The 15,568-nt window shown below is 46.9% G+C and overlaps 2 protein-coding genes across 9 annotated transcripts in view; both read left to right on the forward strand.

The window, feature by feature from the left end:
• The window catches only part of MAP4K3 (mitogen-activated protein kinase kinase kinase kinase 3), a 103,448-nt gene extending 101,784 nt beyond the window's left edge, over positions 1-1,664 (forward strand). For all 6 annotated transcript variants that reach the window (XM_086631823.1, XM_086631822.1, XM_086631824.1 and 3 more), the window contains one exon: positions 252-1,664. In XM_086631823.1, coding sequence (XP_086487949.1) covers positions 252-339 — 88 coding nt within the window. In that variant the 3' untranslated portion in view covers positions 340-1,664. The remainder of the gene's footprint in view (positions 1-251) is intronic.
• A 5,524-nt stretch (positions 1,665-7,188) lies between these two features.
• The window catches only part of SOS1 (SOS Ras/Rac guanine nucleotide exchange factor 1), a 56,533-nt gene continuing 48,153 nt past the window's right edge, over positions 7,189-15,568 (forward strand). For all 3 annotated transcript variants that reach the window (XR_015223034.1, XM_086631830.1, XM_086631829.1), the window contains exon 1: positions 7,189-7,281. Coding sequence is in view for 2 of the 3 variants with exons in the window: in XM_086631830.1 (XP_086487956.1) it covers positions 7,195-7,281 (87 nt within the window). In the remaining variant the exon portion in view is untranslated. The remainder of the gene's footprint in view (positions 7,282-15,568) is intronic.

Here is a 15,568-nt window from a genome sequence, read left to right on the forward strand (position 1 = left end):
CATGGTGAGGGTGGTTGAACACTGCAGTAGGGGCACAGAGAGGCTGTGGGAGATCCTTGGAGACCTTTCCTGGACAAGACCCTGAGCTAGCTTTGAGGCTGGCCTTGCTTTGAGTGGCTTTTGGACTAGACGTGTCCAGGGAAAAAGAAATGACCACCGGTCAGATGGATCCTGGGAAAGAATATTTACAGTTATATCCAGGGATGTTTTTAAACAAAGGCTTACTTTGCGTTGTGGCTTTATTCTTTTAGGGTCGTGGTGCTGGAGAGTAGGCCGACAGATAACCCAACAGCCAACAGCAATTTATATATTCTGGCAGGGCATGAGAACAGTTACTGAGAATAGTAGGTGGGCAGGCAACTCACCGTGCCAAGAGAACACTCCTGCTGCAGCAGCATCCATGCCTGGCTGAAATTGCACAAAAGCTGCAGTAACCCGACTTCAGTTACTTTATAATTTATTGTGGCATGAGAGGAAGACAAGAATTGTTTGTGGTATGGACACATAATCCTTATGATACCACAGAAGTTTTTTAATTTACTGTTATGTAATCTTTGTACATATGCAGTATTTTTCAGTGAAACTTCTTGCTGAAGACCTACACTGACTTTCTGTAGATAGCAGTCCTGTTAAGTACAAGTGTCTCACCTGTACAGATGTAAAAGTCGCTGAGGATGCAAAAATGAAATCGGGGTACTATTTTAGGACTTCTCATGTGTTTATTATAAAGTGGGATGCTAGCAACAAATATAGTACATTTAACAATGCTATTGTATTTTATTATATGTAATTTACTAATACAAATAAATCTTAACTTTTAGAAATTGTAACGAAGGCTGTAATCAGATTACAATCTTGTTTTAATTTTGATGCAACACACTGGTGTTCATGTTTGCACAATGTATTGATATGTGATGTATTTAGTCACAAAGGTAAGCTGTGACTTTGTGGATATGACTTGGGCTTCAAAGTTCCTTTTTTTTTTTTAGTTTACTTGGGTAGTTTTCTTTGTGAAACAAACCAGTTAAACACTTGTATTTTTGTATTTAATTAAAACTTTCCGTACAATTACTTCTCTATGTTTGAAAACAATACTTTCTGGATGGGTGTCAGTCCCATACTAGTGGTACCAGACTGTAACTCTGCAATAGGTGTTTGAATTACTAGTGTATACAATTATAAAAACTAGTATTACTGTTCGTCTTACTGAATATTTTTCACATCACAATGAAAAGGAGCAATATTCCACATTGTGGAAGTAGCTCAAAGATGTTGCCATTTTGACTTCTTTTGGCCTTATAACCGTTTTCACACTTTTCTTGATTTAGGGTGTTAATACATGGCCAAAATAATTTAGTTACTACCTCATTCAAACAATACAATGGTTACTACACATCACAGGAACTTAGTTTTGATCCGAAGTATTTTTGATTGCTCTTTTCCAATGGAGTATGTAAATGCCAAGTTTTAGCAAAATGCACACATTTGACTCCTTTTTTTGTATGTGTTCTTTATATTTTATTGTGATAATATACACTAAAACCAAACTAAATTTAAAGTGATTTATGGCCTGCATTATTGCTGTGATTGGTAATGCTTTGAAATATGTTGCCTAATGTATATAATGTAAAATAAACTTTTTTTAACATGTTGTTGTACAATTAGATTACCACCTGCAGTAATTTTCCACGTAAGATTAAAATGGAACATACTGAGTTTTGAATTATGCTATTAAATGTTTGTGCCAAACACAGAAGCTGGGCATTTCTGAATATATGAATGGTCAGACTACTGGAGTTCAACTCAATTTGGGCTGGCACTTGAGGGGTAGGTATTATTACCCTTTGGGCGTTTAGGCAGTGGATGTATGTATCTGAGATGTCCTTCCAAATTCCAGCTTGTTTGATTTCTTCCCTCCATCACCTGCTTTTCCACCTCTGTTGATTGCAAAACTGATATTTTTTTTTTTCAGCAGGGCTTTTTTTTTTTTCTGCCTAGGGGACTCAATGCTTGCTGCCTTTGCTGGCTTCATCTCTTCCGTTCCCTTGCACTGACCCTCACACCCACCCTGTGGGAGAGGTGGTAAGGCGAGAGCTTGTGTGTGTTTCACAGCACACTTGTGCTGCTGCCCAAGGGGGATTTCCATCCTGCTGCCCATGGACTGTCGCTCACTTTGGCATGCAAAAAGTAGCTAAATTTTAACCAAGTAGAGTATAGCTGATGTGCTGAAACATACTTCCTTCTGTGGGGTTTCTGCAGCATCTGTGGCCAAGTGTCTTGCTGTTGGGGGCTGCTGGGCCTTTGCTGAATTACAGGCAACAGGAGCTAAGAGATATTGGAGTTTATTCTGGTTGAGCGTTTTTGGTACAAGGATGCATGCCGGGATACAGCTCAAGAGCTAAAAATAAAGAGGACAACGTGATGGGATGTGGGAAGAAGGGGAGCATAGTTCCAGGGCAGACTTGTCTCAAACCTATTAGTAGAGCCAGGACAGCTTTGCTTTCCATATGCTGCTCTCCAGCCTGAAAGATGAGGAAGAAGTGAAGAGTTCCTGCTTTTTGAGGAATTGTCCTGTTGCAGGATTTTGGGTCTGTGCTGCAAAACTGCCTCTCCCCCATACCAACCTGCTCTGCTCCCCAGCTGGCAGCTGCCCTCAGCTGAGCCTCGGAGCCTGGATGTCTGGTAGAGCAAAAGGTGTCCTTTGCTAGACCTGCAACTGCCATGAACTGAAAGTTCCTTTAGCCAGAGTGGGTGGGAGCTTCTACCACCTCCATCCTGACTTAAGGATCAGTGTGTGGCTGACTGATGGGAGCACAGTCAGGGCCAGAAAATGGAATCGGGCACGACGAGAGCAAGGCTTCTGCCTATAGCTAGTTGGCCCAGATTCTCTAACAACCTGTGCAGCTTCCTTGTTTCTCTCTCCTTCCAGCGCCTTCTACTCTGCTTCTGTTGCTGGCTTCCAGCTAGCAGTCCTAGCCACTAACAGGTGGAAGCGTGTTGTGACATGGCTGCACGATTGGGCATTCACCAACATGGCAGTAAAATTTGATCAGTGCAGGGGCTGAGCTTGGGTCTCGGTCCAAACTGAGCTTTCTTAAAGAGAACAAAGAAGTGAGGTTGTCTGGGTCCATTGCAGAAGTGCTCCTGAAAGCTGGGAGGACACGGTACAACCACTGCTCTTATCCTGTTCCTGTGCATCTCTCCATGTTGTACTGCCTGCCCATGTCAGAAACAGGACCTGGTGACCTGAAAAAGGTGGGGGTAGATTCAAATTCTGCATCCCACTGCCCTTGACTGAAACCAAGAGCTGTGCAAGGCAAAGCACATGTTGCTGGCTGCCCATTCCTTATAGCTTTGTCACTGGGACCTCATGATGGGGCTGGGGGAACCCAGCAATGCTGCAAGCAGTGATGGGGATGGATGCATCCCCCAGGCAGGAGGGATCTTACGCTCCACAGGGTTTGACTTTAGCAATAGTACTGCTGATTTTTGAAGGAAACTATGTGAAAAGGTGGGGAAAAGAACTGGTAAAACCAGGGAATGTGCCAAAACCTCTTGCTTCCCTTCAAGGAAACACTCTAGATTGATCTAAAATACAGGGAGTTACGTTCCAGGCCTGCGTCATCTATTGAAATGTGCAGAAGGAGCTGGGGGAATGTGTTTGGGGAGGGGGACATGGATGTACTCTGGTGGTCTCTGAAGCCCTCATTGTGGGCAGCAATGCTGGGTTCGCTGTCTGATCAGTATCACCCTCTGATACAGCTGTGTTACTGCTAGAGGTCTCCTTCCCTTCTAGGGCAGCACCTCCTTGGGTGCAGATATCCCTTTTCAAGCTAATTTAAATTCAGCACATTCAAATTCAGGTTCCACTTGGTGTTGCTCTCCTAGCAGGCTGAATACAGGAGTACATTGTTAGCTCCTGGCAGTCCCTCCTGGTGGTACCTCCCATTCCCCATGGCAGCTGCTGGGGTGAAAGGGTGCTGTCACTCTTTGCGAGTACCCCTTGCTCTGCCAGCCTTCTAACAGCAGGGCAAAGGGCAGCCATGACCCTCCACCTCGTCCTCCTCTCCCTCCTCCAGCAGATCCTGAATGTCTCCATGCCACCCACAGACATTCACACTCCTGTAAAGCCACCACTGCACTGGCTGTGGCCTTTGGTTTCTGCTCCTGAGGACAACAGCAGTGAGTCTCGTCTTCATTTCTCGACATAAGGGCAGGTCATCCCACTGCCTGGCTCCCTGCACCTCCCCATGCCACTCATCTTTCTCTGTCCCCTCATGATTCAATTCTTCTGTTACTATGTTCCTACGAACGCCCGCTTTCAGCTCTGCTCCTCCCTACCAGAGCTTGCAGCATAACAAGTGCCCAGATGGCTGCTGTCCTTCCTCCAGGTCCTTAGACATCCTCACCTTGGAGATGTGCACATCCATATGTGGTAACCACCACTGCCTGTGCCTGACCACGCTTCACCTGCCTGTGCTCTCTGCCGTGGACGGGGTGCAAAGCCAGTGGTCTGGACAGCAACTGCTGGGTGAACAGCACCCTGCTGCTCCCAGTTGTGTTCTGCCCTTCAATAGACCCATGGGACTTTTCCTGTCCTGCCATACAGGCTGGTTTGTTTGCCATGAGCAGTGGAGTAACAGCTCCTCAGACAGCCCTGGAGATGGTCATGTCTTTGCTCAGTTGCTTTCCAAGCCAAACTGTACCCTCTCATACGGCACACAAAGTGAGGGAGCGTGATCGGGCAGAGGCCAGTGAGGAATCCGGACTGCCCCTTCAGCACCAGTAAACCCAGGAAGCCCCCAGGCATGGGGTGCTGGAAAAGTGCTGAAACCCAAGAGAGGAAGGCTACCAGCTGGCTACCTGTGCTGGTGGCTCCAGGTGAAGGGAGAGCTCAGGTCCATACTGTTCCGTGGCATGACCAAATGTCTGAACAGACCAAACACAGTGCCTGCAATCTCCCGTTACCCAACGCTGTTTTGTACGAAGGAGAGATGCCGTAGACTATCCACAGGTATTTAGGAGTCCTGGCACCTCCATCTCCAAATGGAGGGGATGGAGAATCATAGAGTGGCTTGAGTTGGAAGGGACCTTAAAAATCATTTAGTTCCAACTCCTCTACCACGGGCAGGGACACCCTCCCCTAGATACCGGGGACCTTTTGCCTATCAGGCGAAGACAGAAGAGCAGAGGACTGGTGCAGTTTTACATCCAGTGTTGCACATACTTGGGAGCAGCTGAAGATTTAAACTTCGACAGCCTGATTTTCCATCGTAAGGCAGTGAGTGCAACAGCTCCAGAGCCTGAGATGCTGTGGTGGTGTCCCTGAACGCACAGGCAGGCTGCTATACCAAGCAACTAGCCCTGAGACATGAATATTCCTGCCTTTCAACCTTGTTCCAGCACACTCAAAGCAGAAGTCTGACTCCTTCGGACAGCAGTATCTGTCTGGAGGAAAAATACCTCAGGTGTAGCTGCAGGGTAAAGACAGCTCTTTTTGAGAAGCTCCATTACCTGCTAAAGTACTGGTCAGCATCTCCAGAACCCCTCCTGTCCTCAGAGTGCTTCACAAGCACTAACGAAGTGAGCCTCCCAACACGCGTACCACTCCGACAGGTCTTTGCACAACCAGCCCTTGAGACGAAAGGAGACTGGGCAGTCTTGGTCCAAGCAATTTGTGTGGGTACTTCACTCTTGTCCCAGCTGGGAAGCTGGTCTGAAACCTTCCTTCCAGTGACCAGCACAGGTTTTCATACATCTGTCTCCCTCCCTGCACTCCCCAACAGCAGCTCACTATTCCCTCTTCTGGTCCTCACACTCTCCCTGGCCCCTTGCCTTGCAAAGCAGAGCTCAATGATTTGCTTTCCGTATCCAGGATTGTCCTTCTTCCTCTGCCCTGCCAGGCCCCACGCACCAGCACGGACTTTGTCCTGTTTAAACCACTGGGCTTAGTTTGCATTCCAGCTTTGTTTTTCCTGGCCTTTTTTCCAAGAAACAAGCTTACTGCTAACCCTTGAGGCTGTTCTTGCACTGCTTGAACAGAGTGTTTGTTTAACTCCGATCCCGGTGCCCATGAGACGACAACGTCTTTCCAACAGGTAGTCACAAGAGCCCCCTACCACCGCCAGCTCTGAGCAGGCAGCTGGCTGTCACAGACAAATGCCATCTCCTTGTGCTCCAGCTCGCCCTGCCAAGGGAGCCGGGTAAGAAGCCAGCAGGAGATCGTCTGTGGTCTGCAGGGAGCAAAGCCTTTGGGAAATTGTTACCAGCATTCCCGCGGAGGCACCAGCCAGGAGAGGGGCTGAGGGGCCGTGCCTGCCCCAGCACAGCTCCATCTGACATGGACCCAAAGCCGCTTCTCTTCTCCAGACCTCCGCAGGGCTGCGTGGGGCCACCACCGCCCCACCCTCCCCTGGTGGGCACGGCTCACGGCTCGGCCCGCGTGGCTGTGGGTTCCCAGCGGTTCCGCTGCGCCCTGCCCGGGCCTGAGCGGCGCTCCCGGGGCCGCTCAGCGGCTGCGCGGGACGGGCAGAGCCGCGGCTGCGCAGAGCGCCGGGCGGCTGCGGCCGTTCGCACAGCGCTGCAGTGGGCCGGGAGCAGCGCAGCTGTTCCCGCAGGCGGCGGCGACGGCTCCGTGCGGCGCGTCCCGGCCCGGCGCGTCCCTGTCGCCCACCACCTCCCGCCCTCTCGACCCCGCGGACCGCGCGGCTCCTCCCGCCACACGGGGGCGCTCGGGGGGGGGGGCGGGGCGCGGCCGCCCCGTGAGGTCACTTCCGCCCGAGCAGGGAGAAGGGGGAGGCCGGTCTCGCCCGCCCGCTCGGTGCCGCTGCGCTGCGCGTGCGCCGCGGCCGCCGCCGCGCGGGCGACGACAGGAACCTGCAGAGCGGGGCGGGGGGGGGTGGTGGCGGCGGCGCTCACGTTCCGGGCGCCCGACCCCGCCCCTCGCGGCCCGCGCACCGCGTGACCCCGCTCCCGCCCGCCGCCGCCCCCCAGGGCCGCCACCGAGAGCCGGGGGCGGGGAATGCGGCAGCTGCCACCTCCCCCCGCCGCTGCGGGCCTGCAGCCGGCGGCGGCGGCGGGGGGCCGCCGGGCCTCGCGCTGAGGGGAGCCGAGCGCTCCCGCGGCGGCCTCCTCGCGGCGCCCGGCCCGGCCTGCCCCGCCCGCCCTCCCGAGCGGGCCGGGCCCGGCGGCACCATGCAGGCGCAGCCGCTGCTCTACGAGTTCTTCAGCGAGGAGAACGCGCCCAAGTGGCGGGGGCTGCTCGTGCCTGCCCTCAAAAAGGTGAGGGGCAGCGCGGTCCGCCGTCCCGGCGGGCAGGCCCACGGGAACAGCGGCTCGGCCCAGGGCCCGGCGCGGCGGCTCAGCCCGGCCTCACCTCGCCGCGGCGCGGCGCCTGGGCCGAGTCGGGGCAGCGGGGCCGGCCGGCGCTCGCCGTTCTCCGGAAGCGGCTTCAGGGCTCCGCGGGGGGTCGGTCGTCTCCACGCTGCCAGGCGGGCGCCTGCCGAGGAGGATGCTGCGGAGCGGGGCCCCGGCGCGCCCCGCAGGCCGCGGGAGCCGCGGTGGGGCGATGATCCGACAGACGGAATGGTTCAGGCAGAAACTGGTTAATGGACACGCGGGTCCTGGCCCTCCTTGGCCGGGAGGGAAACAAGTCGTGCTGCTCTGGGTGTCTGCTGGGCCCCCTTCGCGCCCACTAGTGTCACGGCTGCGGGCGGGGAGGGTCGTGAGCAGGTGCTGGGAGCATTTTGATTAATTAGCGTTCGAGCCTAATGACTTTTAGTTAAGCTTCTCGTAGTTTAAATGCCTTTTTGCTGAGGAGGCTTCATTAGGACAAACTGGCAAGTCTTGCTTTCTCATGATACTGAAGCTTGTGGTGTGGAAAGAATTTATGTGAGAGAGGGAAAAAATGGTGAGGGGTCCTCTTCGGCTTCTGCAGCCAGAGCCCAGGTAGTAGAAGGCTGAATAAACGAGGTTTCTGCCACCGTTGCTCGAACTGGCTTGAGATTGCAGAACTCGATGCTTTTTAGTTATACACAGCAGTGCTCTATAAGTCTAGTTGCAGTGATTAACTGCAACTTTTGCACAAAAGACCTGCTCCTAGAGCTAGTTGAACTATTGCAGTGTGGATTTGGAAGTCTCAAGTGATGCAGCTCTACTGGTTTAGTATTTCTTAATTTCCTCGTGCAATGTATTGCCTTGCTTTTCTGGGCATGCTCTCTGAGGTCTCCAGTGCTGTGCAGTTTCAGTCCCGTTCTTGGAAGTTGTCTTGCTTTTCTCATCTATAGCATGTACTGTTGATGTCTTATCCCTTTTCGGTAGTCGCTTCTTTGGAACTATACTTCTGCACTGACCATACATCTCGCTGCTTCTTGTGGTGCTTGTAAGCACTTTGACAGCCATCTGACTGAAGCCTGCTTGGAGACTGGAGCTACCCAAGGTCTCAACCAGCGAGAGCACGTTCCTTTGGAGGATGATTTGTTCTGTGGTGTAGCAGAGGTTTGTCAAATTTGGAATGAGGCTCAGTGCTAACTACTGGAGGATGTAGAGTGAGGATTCGAGGCAATTATGAGTCAAGACTTTGGAATTACTTGCTGTGTCCGAAGTGCAAGATTTCTTCCTGATGGATGAGCCATTCATGGATTCACCTGGTATTAAAGACACTTGCTGAAAGAGTTGGATGATTTCCTTTTGGGTGGAAGAGGTGTTCCAGAGTCTGAAGTTAACAGAGGAGGCCAACAACGACAAGCTACTGAGGATGACACACTGGCCCTACAAGGTATAGTTGTCTTGGTTTTGTTGTACTGTGCTCTGTTTCTTGCTGTGGGTAGAGGGATGGCAGGAGTGAGGTGGAGTTAGTTCTGAAGGCTTCACACTCAAACTTGCAACTGTCTGGCAGGTGTTAACTCTTTGAACCTCAGTTCTTTATGAGATCACCACCTGTGTCTTGTCTTCTCTCAGTCTATTGCCCCCTGTGCTCCAGAAGCGTAGTCTTACTATTGCTGTCCCTGTAAAGATAGAAGTTAAGAATCTGTCCATATTGTCACCTGCTTTACTGAACAGCCAAATACTCGAGTTACAGGAAAGCTAAATGGCAGGTGAAAGATTTAAATTATTATCTTAATAGCTTCTTCATTAATGGAGAAACCAAATTGGGTATTTTACTGACTACATAGATACAAGTAGTGTTGGTACAGGTAGCCAGTGGGTTTGAGACACTGACCAAAGGCCTGAGCTGTACCTGTAGGCCAGCGTGTGGGACTAGTAAAGTAGAGGATGTGGCAGCATATGCCAGTGAGGTCAAAGGGCAGAACCATCCTGGAGGTTAGCCTTGTCGCTTTGTCTGCTGAATTGCCAGAGCTTGCTGTCTCAGTAGGAGTCAGGTTATCAGTTCATCCTGTTGTTACTAGAGGAGAACCTTCCCTTCCTTTCCCCCTTTAGCTGATCAGATGCTGACACTCGGTCTCAGGTAGTGACAGCAAGCTGCTTTCTGAACTCTGCCTTGAAACCAGGTAGATGTACGAACAGGACTGTGTCCTGCGTAGCTGGAAATGCGTACTTTCCTGCATAGCTGAAAGTGAAACTTCATAGTTTGGGAAGACCTATATTGAATTAGTATCTCCGATGAGGAGAGCGGCATTCAATTTAACGTTGTTAAAAGTGTGTCTACCAGGATGGAGTGTTCGCAGCTATTGGGGAGAGCTGCTGCACGTGAACTGAACCATGAGAATGCTGTTGCCCTTTTGTAACCGAGTTGGCTTGTAATGTGGAGGTCAAACTACAGCCTCAGAATCACTTTCTTAAAAAATAGGTATTGTTGAGTCATTGCAAATAGCTTTCTTTTTCCCAATGAGTTATTTTGATTCTGTTTTTTTATCAAGCAACAAAACCAAGGACATGTAGTAAGAATAAATCCCTTCGTACATCAACAGATTCTTAGGAGAGCATGCCTACTATTTCATTAGACATGAACCTTAACAATAGAACTGTATTTGCATTGGACACTTGCAATTGCAAAAAACACTTCTTGTACCTTTCAGGTCGTAATATAATGCCTTTTCTTCCGATTCTCCTTCAGGTGCTGTCAAGATAGACTCCAGTGCACTCAAGAAGAAAATGATGTGTTGTGAGATGCTTCTCTGCCTGGTCACTGTTATTTTGAAGCGATAAAAGAGGAATGTTGCAGAAATCCTTGGTTGTTGATGAAAGACAGTAATCATGATGATGTGGTACAAGAAAAGGAAGTAAGAATAACAGCTGGTGTCTGAACTTGTAGTTGCAGAGATGGACAGAAGGTGAGATGCTGGGGCTGAAGACAGAGGATTCAAGACACATGAAACACCAGAGCTCTTGGGTGACTGGAGATGGAGATACCTGGCTTTTAATACAGCTTGGAAAATGGACTCGGAAGGGACATCTGCAAAGTCATGCCTCTTCCAACATTGGTGTTCCTTTGCTAGTGAATTTATACACTTCATTCTGGTTATAACCTTTTGGATAGTTTTTCCTAAACATCTTTCCTTGTGGCTTCGTCTTGCTTGTATAAGTCTTGTTTATGCAGTCAGCATTTCTCTGCATATCTGTGACTTGCTTCTTTGATGATCTGAGGACTGGAGCATCTCTCCTGTGCAGACAGGCTGAGAGAGTTGGGGCTGTTCAGTCTGGAGAAGAGAAGGCTCCGGGGTGATCTTATTGCAGCCTTCCAGTACTTAAAGGGGCTACAGGAAAGCTGGAGAGGGGCTTTTTACAAGGGCATGGAGTGATAGGACAAGGGGAAATGGCTTTAAACTGAAAGAGGGGAGATTTAGATTAGATATAAGGAAGAAATTCTTCCCTCAGAGGGTGGTGAGGCAATGGAACAGGTTGCCCAGAGAAGTTGTGGCTGCCCCATCCCTGGCAGTGTTCAAGGCCAGGTTGGATGAGGCTTTGGGCAACCTGGTGTAGTGGAGGGTGTCATGCCATGGCAGGGGGATCAGAACTAGATGATCTTTGAGGTCCCTTCCAACCCTAACCATTCTATGATTCCCTGAAACGTTGTTTTTTACAATAGAAAGTGTGTCGTCCTTACTGATTGATACCTTAAGCAATTCAATGATTGAGAAAAACAATAACTTTACCATATAGATATTCTGCTGTTTATGTACCTCAAATTGTTTTGAGTCAGTTGACCAATTAACAAGGTGTGCTGTTGGATTTTGTTGCTATCAGAAAGATAGGACTGATACAGCTTGACAGCTGAGGGGGATTTGCTTCTTCAGTTCAGGAAACTGTTCCAGACAGCGTGCTTCCAGGTACTCCATGTATCATATAATCACTCTTCCGTATCTTTCATAGAGCAGAAGAGATGAGAAAAACTGCTGCAGTGACTATGGAGTGCTCAGAAAGCTGTGACTGATGAGATATTTCTACCTGACTTTTGATTACCTAGTTCTTCAAATCGGTGACAGTCCAGTTGCCACTTGCTACACAGAATGATGCTTCTTATTCTTGGCACTGCTTCACTGCAGATGTAGAACAGCCTTGATTTCTGACCTGTTCTTCCCATGGCTATGGAGGATGAAGTTAAGATCCTCCTACCCTTCAAATCTTTACTGTAAGTTTTCTCACTTGCTCACTGATGCAGTGTAATGCTGTCTTGATACATCAAGAGGAATGTTAGCAAAAATCTGAGTCTTGTGGCCTCAGTAAGTTGTTGATGAAGCGTGGATCCAAGACATTTGTATTTGGTTTAATTTACTGGATTTTTAGTTGATCAAGATAACAAAACATGGGCAGGATTGCTCAATATCAGGAGAGATGCACGAGAAGAGAAGAAAAAACCTTTTTGCAAAGTGCTTGCACTACGAGAATGTTCATCCATGCAGGCTGTGCATAAAATATTTCATCCTGGAGTGTTCTAGTGATAAGTAGTTGATTGTCAGTAGTTTTGTAGTTATTGAAGGAAAGATTAACAAAAGATACGTTGAGTAAGAGTAAGGTTTATAACATTAGCGAAGACTTTCAAAGTTGCTGAAGTGAAGAAAATTATTCCCTCCCCCCAGGAAGAACCTTGTCTGTGGCCAAGTAATTTTACTAATAATCCATTGAATAAACTGTCTGCAAAGGTTTAGAAAACTTTAGGTTTGGAAAAGGTTTAGAAAGATGCTTATAACGAGTAAAATTTCACTCTCTCTGATAGCGCTTTGGAAAACAGCTTGGCCTGTTGTCTCATTACAGCTTCTTCTGTTTTATTATCAAAATGTTGTGGTAAATATCATGGGCTTTTTTGCTTTAGACACTTTCTTAAAAGCACTTCAGCCGCCACCAAGGAAGACTGACAGGGTGGCAGTACCTGTACTCGGCAGTGAAACTCAGTTGTTCTTTAGCAGACGTTGAGTTTTGATCCATGCTGTGACTTCTTGCCAGAGGATGGTTAGTCTTGCCCAGATACAAAAAAAAAAAATTAACCAACAGTAGATGCTTTTTATTTGTTTGTTATGTAGCTTTGGAATGCTCTCATTCCATTAAGCACTTTTGTGAAGCTCCTGGAGCTTCTGCGCCTGGTGGGACTCCATTTGGTATTGTTCTCTCTGCAGCCTCTCACACATAAGATTTTTCTGGTGTATTCTGTATTTAGCAGAACAACTGAGAACCGTGAGCTTGATTGCAGTGATTGTTAATGACGGGAGTGTTACACTGGTGTTTTTGTATAACACATGAAGTTGCTTTAAGAAGTCTTTGGAGACATTTGTTCATCTTGAGTTGAAATTTTTCAGCTTTACAATCAACATGAATTAGGCTTTTCCTCGTGGCTGCATGGGGAAGAGATAACTGAAAACTGTTGGTTAGGAAGTGTGGTTTAGTATCAATCAGATTGATAACAGCCAAGAAAGGAAGACTCACCTGGTTATTTTAACAGACACCTCTTTTTAGTGCAGAATGAGCTGCTGAGTGTCAGTCTAGACTCAGGTTTGGGTCATCTTGTGACCAGTGTAGAAGTTGTTACATTGGAGCAGTTGGATGGAGACCAAGCCTCTGTGCAAGCTGAAGCTGTTGGATCTGCAATCCTTTAACTGAAACTTGTTTCTGGGTTTGATCTAGGTCGTTACTGCTTCCCATGAGGTTTGTGGGAGTGTTTATATTCTAATTTAGTTTTTAGAGTTTGAAAGGAATGGTTTGAGAAAGCTTTATATAAAAAACGTTGTTAAGAGTTATAAAGTAAGATCAGATATATTTATCTTTATATTATTCATTAAGCATGGGGTATTTTTAGTTAGTTTCATTGAATTTTTCTGGGAGTTTAGATTTATAGTTGCCTAATTTTTAAGCTGTTGCCATTCCTGATAAATTCCTTTCTTTTGTTGATTTTTAAGGGAAGGAGAGAAAAACGAGAAAGCTAAGTGGTTATATCATAGGATTTTCCTGAAGTGCTACGAATTTTCTTAAGCTGACACTGCTTGTCTCTGTGTTCTTAAACACAGCATGAAAAGCTGTTCAAGAAATGCTGGCTCTGCTTTTCTTCAGATAAAGAGAATCCTGATAATCTCCCTTTTAAGAATTAGAAAAGATTGAACGTTCAAAAAAGTGATCAGATGACTGAATGCAGAGCCTTGGAGGCAGGGATTTGTAGCTGATGTAGATTGTATTTGCCCATTAGAATTTGTTGGGGTGTTTCGAAGAATTGAAGCTTTTGTGAAAGGTCTGAAGCTGCTCTTTTAGTAATTTCCCCTATCATAAGATAGACATTTTGGACTGTGTGTTTAGGTGGGAAGGGGTGAGTTCTGCCATTATTTAAGGGAGAGATTAAATGTTTATCTAAAGAATCTTATTTAAGTATCACCACGCTTCAGAAGTTGCTAGTCTGTTTTTATCAATGTGTATTCCTAATATAGGACTGTGAAGGATCTGGTGGGATTCAAGCCATATTCCTCCTTTTCAAGAGTGATAAGATGGTGATCCAGTTTTTTTTAGTTTAAAATCTGAGCTGACTTTATGAGAAAGATGGAAACCCCCTGGTAACTTGATCTTCTTTTTGGAAACTGGTCATGTGATGGTGTATGTTAACAGATGTTCTAATTTCTTGTCTTCTCTTACTAAATCTTACATCTTACCCATGTCTTGCATCATGTCTTAGATAATGGACTTCTTGGGACTTGCCTTGAGCACCCTCAAATAAGTGTTTTGTTCTTGGTCTGAGCCTTTAGGTACTACAGCAGTGCAGATACTAAAATTACATGTTTCTGTGATAATTGTACACCAGGCTAGCCTGTAATTTTCCTTGTTAGTCTAGTTTGTTTTCTTGCTTTTGCTTGTATGACTTTGAACCCTAGATGATACTAAATCTCACTGAAGTAGCATTTACTACCTACCTAATGTAGATAAATTACACTGGCAAGCCAGTGACACCTCATGATGTTTTCCTCTGCTGAAGTAGAGCTTGATAGTGCCAGAAGACAATGGCCTTTGAGAATAATGATGTAATTTCCCCCTCCCCAAACATAAATGCTTAGGAAAAATGTTTGGAACTTTGTCCTGCACTGGGAGTAGGCTATCGTTGACTGTTTTGACTGACAATGGATAATGTTTCAGGTCACTGCTGGATGTGGTGTTTTTGTTTGTTTGTTCTTATTCCTACAGACTGTGTGACAGACCCAAAGAGTGTGATGAGACTATTCAAGTCTACAATTTGTTTTCTAAGCAAAGGAGAAAATAGAGCTGTTCTTCATCACTCTGGTTTATCATGCGCTGTATTTTTACGATCTGATTGACTTGATAATTTAACACTTCTCATACAAAGTGCTAGAGTATACTGTAGGGAGAACGTAATACAAAATTGTTCAGTTCTGCTTTAAAAAAAAAAAAAACAAAAACACACAAAGCATTAAAGACATCATCTTCCAGGCAGCTCAGATCAGCTCTGATCTTCCAGGTAATAATTCTGCAAGCCTGTATTCCTGGTGATAAAATGTTCCAAGCTGGTACAGTGTTTCATGTGTCAGTGTTTGGATTGTAAGCAATGCTTTGGACTACTGGGCATTCTGTTACTCAGGTACTTCCACAAACACATGCTGTGGCTGTGCCCCGTGAAGTTCTTAGGAAAAATGGAACTGTTGACATAACCAAAATAGTTGCATTAGCTAGTCAAATGCAGAGAAGTTCTACTGTTCTGTTTGTGCCAGAGTGCTTTTATGTTAAAGAAACAATAACTTCTGAGGATGTTCTTTAAGACCTGCTGTGTAAGGGTGTGCAATCTGCAAGAAACTAAACGCATGATCTAGCATATTTAAATCTTAGCAGCAGTTAAATGAGCACCAGGACCATGCCCAGACATGAACATTTCAGACCGAGTGCCTTAGAAGGCAGGTGGATTTCTATTTGAGGCTGTTGTGTGTTTTGTGTTTGAACTGCATAACATTTAATTCTTGCTATAACTGCAAGCAGGAATGAAAACTTCGGTGTCAAATAATTATGGCACCATTATGTGAGTATAGACGTGAGTAAATGTTTGGAGACAGATTGTTGGGTTTTGGTTTAAGGTGGTTAGGCTCTTCTGTTAGTGGTGGAGAAAACTGGAGGCATTTTGAGTTGTATG

Source organism: Tauraco erythrolophus, chromosome 2 (genome assembly GCF_009769465.1).
Source record: "Tauraco erythrolophus isolate bTauEry1 chromosome 2, bTauEry1.pri, whole genome shotgun sequence".
Lineage (NCBI taxonomy): Eukaryota > Metazoa > Chordata > Aves > Musophagiformes > Musophagidae > Tauraco > Tauraco erythrolophus.